Genomic DNA, 7,178 nt, shown 5'->3' with positions numbered 1-7,178 from the left:
CTCGAAAAACCAAAAATAAATAAATAAATAAATAAAAATAAAAATTAAAAAGTGCTATTTATGTAAGCATAAAGACCTAAGTTCAAAGACCCAGCATCCACTTAAAAAATTACCTGTGCCTATAATCCCAGCACCAGAGAGTCCAAATTCGTGAATTTTAGGTTCAGTGACTTTCAACAGGATAGTAGGGATAGACTGAGGAACTTCTGGGCTCTATACAGAGATACACACATGCATTCATTCACATACATGCACACACAGAGAGAAAGGATTCAGTGAATCATGGGGTCAGTAAGGTGACTTAGCAGGCAAAGGCACTTGCCACCAAACCTGTCAACTTGAGTGTGACTCCTGAGAATCACATGGTAGAGAGTAAGAACTGATTTATGAAAACTGTTCTTGGAACCCCACATAGGTACTATGGAACACATGGCTACACAATATAAAATAAGTAAATGTTTTAAAAGAATTCAGTGTCAAGCTCTTAACATATAGCACTCTGCAGAGATTATGTTCAATAATTTTTCCCACTGTAAATTTTTAAATGTAATTTCACAATCTGTAGCCTGGAACTCATTAGCTTTGTTTCCATCTCTGCAACCTTCCTGCCTCATCCACCTTATCTTACCTTCTTGGACTGCAATTTTAGTGCAGATTACAAGATACTTATACACCAGAAACAACAGCCTCCTAATATATTCCATCTTGCAAAGATAGCAAAAGAGAATGGAAAGAATGAAGAAATGAACTAGAATATACACTTCTTAGAATAAAACAGAGTACTTCAAAAATTAATTCAAAGCTGAGTAGTGGCAGCTCACATCTTTAAGCATTCCAGAGGCAGAGGTAGGCAGATCTCTGTGTTTTTGAGGCAAGCCTTAGAACTCTGTTCCTGGACAGCCAAGGCTATACAGAGAAACTCTGGAAAAACCAAAACCAAAACAAAACAAAATAAAAAACATTAATACAAGAAGCTAGGGCTGGTAGAATATGCCTTTAAGGCCAGCACTCAGGAGGCAGAAGCAGGCCAGTCTCTTGAGTTCAAAGCCAGCCTGGTCTACAGAGTGATTTTCAGGCCAGTCAAGACTACACGGTAAAACCCTATCTTAAAGAAACAAAAATAGAAGAAAAGGAGGAGGAGGAAGATGAGAAAGAGGAGAAGGAAGAAAGAAGAAGGAAGAAGGAGGAAGGAAGAAAGAAGAGGAGAAAGGAGAAAAAAGTGAAAGATAGGGAAGATGAGAAGAGAAAAGAAAAGAAAGGAAAAGAAAAGTCAATTCACCATGAGGCTGGAGACAGCTCAGTAGTTGAAGTACCGGCTGTTCTTCTAAAGGAGCAGAATTTGTACCCTAGAACACATGTACATCACATGGCTCACAATTACTTCTAACTCTAGCTTCAGGACATTTGATGCCCTCTTCTGGTATCCTTAGGTACCCACAAGTACATCTGCTTACTCATATACACTTAAGTAAAAATATTTTAAAAAATAAATAAAATCTTGGAGTTGGAGAGATGGCTCTGAAGATAAGAGCACTTGGTATTCTTGCAGAGGACTGGGTTGGATTCTCAGCTCCCACATGCCGCCCTTATCTAGCCTATGAGAGTACTACACTCATATGGTGTGGAGACATAACATGCAAGCAAGACACTCATGCACAGTAAGTATTATCTTTTACGTTAGTAATAAACAAAATCTTTTAAAAAAGAGAACTCACCATAATATAAAAGTGTTTATGTGTGAAATGATTACAATATTTAGCATTTATTTTAAAGTAATGTTTGGGAAACAGAGGTAAAAAGAAGACACTGAAAACTGTTAAAGCTCGGTGATGGGTATGCAAAGACTCAGCATTTTATTGTCTCTGCTTTTATATATTATTTATGATGTATTTCTCACAGGCCAAGATAGCTCTATAGGTAAAGGCACCTACCACAAGGCCAGATTACTTGAATTAAAATTTCATGTGGTGGATAGAACTACCTACAATTGCCCTCTGACCTCCATGGCAATGCATGTTATATGTGTACGTGTATATACACAAAGAAATGTAAAATTTCTAAATTAAAAGTTAAAGTTAACAATGGGCAATATAAATGTTAAATATTGTTTCAAAATATTTGTTTCAAATTCATGATGTAGTGAGTCAAAAATCCAATATATATACATATATATATATATATATATACACACATACATACATACATATATATGGCTGGTAATTAAATATCCGTAAAAGGGTGATCATTTTAAGACATTTTATCAAATGAAGTTAAAAATTAACATATAGGCACAAGCATGTAATATGCATATTAAATGGTTATATTTCTATAAATTCATTAAAAATACCTCCTTAAAGTTGGACAGTGGTCATGCAGCAGCAGTGGCGCATGCCTTTAACCCCAGCATTTGGGAGGCAGAGAACTCTCTGTGAGTTCAAGGTCAGCCTGGTCTACTAATTCTAAAACAGCTAGGCCTACACTGAGAAACCTGTCTTAAAAACAAAACCAACAAAAAAAGCCTACCTCCTTAAATAATTAACACATTTTTCCTACTTTTATCCTGCCTTATAATCTTTCTGATTATGATACTCCCCAGGTTTGTTGACCAGAAAAGATAGGACAGTGAAGACACATGGTCTCATATCATCATAAACAATAAGAATAAAACCTAAAAATCTTCTTCATTAAGAAACACTTCTACATGCCTTTAATCCAGCACTTGGGAGACAGAGGCAGGTGGATCTCTATGAGTTTGAGGCCAGCCTGGTCTACAGAGTTCTAGGACAGACAGGGCTACATAGTAAAACTGTCTCAAACAAAACAAAACAAAAACCACACAAACAACAACAAAAATACCAGTCTTGAAAAACAAAAGTATTTTCACACTAATACCCACACGCTCACATGCGTTCTCTCTTTTTATAAGTACAAATATAACCAGTAAATATTTGAGAACATTTTATATGTTCTAAATCATATTGTTAAAACAATATAGTTGATGCTAAGGTTAAAAAAATAATAATAACTTTTAGGGGAGTGGAGAGATGGCTCAGCAGTAAAGAGCACTGGCTGCTCTTCTAGAGGACATAAACCTGATTCCCAGCACATACGACAGCTCATAACCATCTGTAACTTCAGTCTTTGAGGATCCAACACAGATCTTTCTGGGCTCTGTGGGCTTAAGGTGCACACATGCTACACAGACCTATAGGTCAGCAAAACACTCACACACCCAAAAATAAACCTCAAAACAACAACAAAACGAAAGCCCTAACATTTATAAAATACCTTCTTACATTCTTAACTAAGTAACACACTTTCAGTATCTCTCTCCTTCCTGATAATCTCTGATTATGATCCCTGCTAAGGCTCAGTGATAGAACACTTGCCCCATTCTTGAAGCCCCAGGTTAAATCCCCAGTACTGCTGGACATTGTGGCACACCCTAAATCTCAGCACTCAAAGAAGAAGCAGGCAGATCTAAGTTCCAGACAATAGGGAGTTCCAGGCCAGATCTACATAGTAAGACTAAGTCTCAAAAACTAAAAATAAGTCAATAAATAGATCCCTAGTATTGCCCAATAATATAATAATAAGTAAACGAAGCCAAATACTGTAACTAGGTATTTTAATACATATTAGCTAATTAAGGAGATACCTACTTTTGTAGAAAGAATAATAAAGTTTAGAATAGTAAAATCACTTGCCCCAGGTCACAGCGCTGAAGAAGTTGCTAAACTGGTATTCAAACCTAAGCTGAATTACAACACCCACTTCCTCCACTGTATCTACAAGTCTACCTACCTCTAAGGGAGAAAAAAAGCTATATTGAAGTCCTATGAAAATATTTAAAGCCTTTTTCAAAGAGATCATAAAATACTTGTTATGTTACTGGATATATATACTTCATAGTAGCACTTGGCTTTGGGAAAAGAGTACTGACTAAAACACAGAAAGCATTGTTTCTGCTGAGGTTGAACTTTCCCCCCACGCCTCTTACTTTCAAGCTTGTTTCTCAGCTCTGTACAATGGAAAAATTAAATTAATATTTGATATCTAATTGATATCTAATACCAAGACCCTAAAATTCAAAGAAGGTAAGTGTAAAGTCTAAAAAATAAATCTATCCAAACAATGCAGGGTTAAAATATTTACTACAACAAAGAAGACATTTTTTTTTTTTTAAAGTAATTGTCAACTGTTTAAGGTACATATCCTATAAACCTTCCCAGAACTGTCTTGGGGCCTTTTCTTCCCCCCTAAGCATCATTCCTATTATGTAGCTTTTCTTATCCTTGCAGATAATGAAACAGAAATAATGTCAATAATTGCTAAATAGATTATATATCATTTTGAAATTTACAACATCCAAAAGTTTTCTGTTTGGAATTTTCAACTAAGTATGTGTTTGGTGTCACTGTTGTATTTATTAATTTGTCGTCTTTATGTTTAAATCTTTGCAAATTTAGTTTGTGTTTAAGAACAGTTTAACTGAAATACTAAAGTAGAACACCCAACACATAATTTTAAATTATCCTAAGGGATTTTCCCAAGGCCTCTCAAAGCAGATACAACGGCCTACAAGCAATTCAAGCACAGCAATGAAATCCACTGAAACATTTAGCTGCTCTAAAAGAAGGATCAGGCTTCTTAGTAAAAAAACTACATTGTGTGAGTCTGCAAAGTTTCCCACTTTCCCACTTCAACTCCATCTCAGAGAAAGCCTTTGCACACTGACACACTATGCTGTAACATGGCACTTTGCTGACCTTCCAATAGTCCAGCTCTATGAAAAGTCTGTGATGGGTGTAACTTCAGAGAATCTGAAAAACACAAAAAGCATTAAGTACTTTTTATGCTGAATGAGAAAAAAAATGCCAAGGATAGCATACATCTCTTACATAACTATTATGTATTTTTAAGAGCCTAAGCCCATATTAGTTTAGTCTGCAAAAGGAAGATTGGGTTGCTTCTACACTGGTCTCTAAAGCTAAACTTAGATTTTGATAAAGCATTTGTTTCATGGAAAATTATCTGATGATTACTGCCCAAATGGTATTACTGCCTTGACTATTTTTAGCATCCAATTGTGCATTAGCCCTATTCTAAGGATCATCTCTTGATATTTTCTCTTCTTTCTGACACTTCAAACTACAACATTTCTAAGCTACTTCAGGTAATACCTGAAAAACATCCTACAGGATAGTGACTGCCAACTAAATTCATCAAAACAACAGACAATGGCCTGTAGTCTATAAAGTCTAGCACCTTCCAGGGCAAACCATATCCCTCTGATTCACTTCATATAAATACGTTAACACCAGGCTTTAGTCCTTCTCTACCCCGACGAGGTGAAATTTTCTGGTGGGTTTGTAAAACCAAAAAAAAAAAAAAAAAAAAAAAAATAGGAGAAATGCTGGATTTCTTGGGAAAAGGGTTCATCATGGTATATTTTTTAAAAAATATAAAAGAACTGTCTTTTGCCTCCTTCCACTGGTATAAGAAATAACGATGAATACAGATGGGGGTATTTTTGACTTGATACCCCTTGCAAAGGGAACCTGTTCCGACACATTCTTGTGGTGTCCAGTGTAGGAATTTAACCCCAGCAGAGATCACCTCAAGTATTAATGTTTTAGATGCTGGGAATCCCCTGAAGGCCTTAGCCAAAGTAGTTTTAAATGGGATTTTCTGTTCATTGCCTCCTCTCTGCACGAAGCCCTTGAACAGCAAAGAAGAGAATTTTTCTCAAAGGGCAGGACTGTGCCCGAGCCTGGTACTCCAGGGAGAGGACTACAAGTACTCCAAGGAGGGCATCCCTATCTTTGTAAAAGAGGAGAAGTAATTAGAATGTCACGGAGGTGGAAAGAGAGAAAGAAGAAGATTGGGGCCTTTTCCAGGCAAGAAGATGACGAGGAAAGGAAGAACGCCTGGCCGAGGGGGGCCGTCCCGACATGGGGAGGGAGTGGACTAGGCCGGGGAAAGGAGGGGGGGGTAGGACGACCGCGCACAAACAAGACCAGAGGGAGAAAAAAAATGGTGACCCTGAGCTCCGAAGCCCCTTGGGGCCACGCAGCCCGGCGTGGGGCAACTTTGCCAAGAAGGAGAGTCCGGGGGACACGAACCGCGGCGCCCCGATTCCCCCCCCTTCCCCGGTGTCCCCAGCAGCGGGACCAGTGGGGTGATTCCCGAGCCGGGGGAGGACTGGGCCGGCAATCTGCCGAGTGTGGTGGAGTCCGGACCCTCCGACCGGCAGGTTGCGAACCTCCGGGACCGCAGAGGACTCCGGGGGACGCGGGGACCCTGAGCCCCCCGCCGTGCCGCGCCGCGCTGCGCCGGGGAGGGGGGCGCCGCTCGGCAGCTCCCGGATCACCCCTGGCCCTCCGCGGCCAGCCCAGGACTCTCGTGAGGGGCAAGTCTGCCCGACCCCGGCCCCGACGGGGGACACCCCACACCCCACCCCGGGACTCCGCGCGCTCGCGCTCCCCGCCCCCACGCCCCACCCCCCACCCCCCATCTGACTCACCTCGCGAGTACAGGGACTTGGGCGATTCCAGGTCTAGGTCCGCGCTGAGCAATGAGATGAAGTCCGAGGGCATCGCAGCTCGACCCAGCCCGGCCCGAGGGCAGCGGGAGGGGGGGAGCGGCGGTGGCGGCGGCACCTCCTCTCCGGGATCCGCGGGCACCGAACCGGGGGCGGCGAGGCGAGGGCGGCAGCCGCTGCCTCCTCCTCCTCCTCCTCGAGGGCAGTCACTTCCCACCCGGCCGAGCGACGAGGAGGGCGGCGGAGTGGCAGGGAACAGCTCTGCGGAGTGGAGAATTGACTCCCGGTGAGTCCAGCGAGAAGAAGCTTCGGACCGGGGGAAGGGGAAGAGGGAGAGCCAAACGGGTCCGTTTCGGGCTTCTCCTCGGCGCACACTGACGGCCGCCGCCACCGCCGCCGCCGCTGACAGGAATCTGAGCCCCGCCCCCTCGTGGGGCACTGCGCACGCGCGGAGGGGGGGAGGTCCGGGAGCCCGGAAGAGCCTGGCGGCCAGCGGAGGGCGGACAGGCGCCGCCACGGAACAGCATCAACAAGGGCTTCGCTTCCTGCCGTCGCTGCCGCCGCGGCCGCTGCTGATCCCGGGCTGGGAAAGGGCCCCGCCAGGCAGCAGGGAGGGAGGAGGGAGGCGGCCTGG

General features: G+C 42.7%; 1 protein-coding gene across 5 annotated transcripts in view; it reads right to left on the bottom strand.

The window, feature by feature from the left end:
* Nfat5 (nuclear factor of activated T cells 5) overlaps positions 1–6,953 on the bottom strand; it is an 80,224-nt gene extending 73,271 nt beyond the window's left edge. For 3 of the 5 annotated variants that reach the window (XM_021220731.2, XM_029532637.1, XM_029532639.1), the window contains exons 1-2: positions 6,527–6,953; positions 4,770–4,823 (exon numbers count right to left, since the gene is read on the bottom strand). In XM_021220731.2, the coding sequence (XP_021076390.1) occupies positions 4,770–4,823; positions 6,527–6,599 (127 nt within the window). In that variant the 5' untranslated portion in view covers positions 6,600–6,953. The remainder of the gene's footprint in view (positions 1–4,769; positions 4,824–6,526) is intronic. The other 2 variants (XM_021220732.2, XM_029532638.1) reach the window with 2 other exon arrangements.
* Between the last annotated feature and the right edge of the window lie 225 nt (positions 6,954–7,178).

This window comes from Mus pahari, chromosome 20 (genome assembly GCF_900095145.1).
Source record: "Mus pahari chromosome 20, PAHARI_EIJ_v1.1, whole genome shotgun sequence".
Classification (NCBI taxonomy): domain Eukaryota; kingdom Metazoa; phylum Chordata; class Mammalia; order Rodentia; family Muridae; genus Mus; species Mus pahari.
Note: the sequence above shows the minus strand (reverse complement) of the source record. Positions and strands in the feature narration are given on the sequence as shown.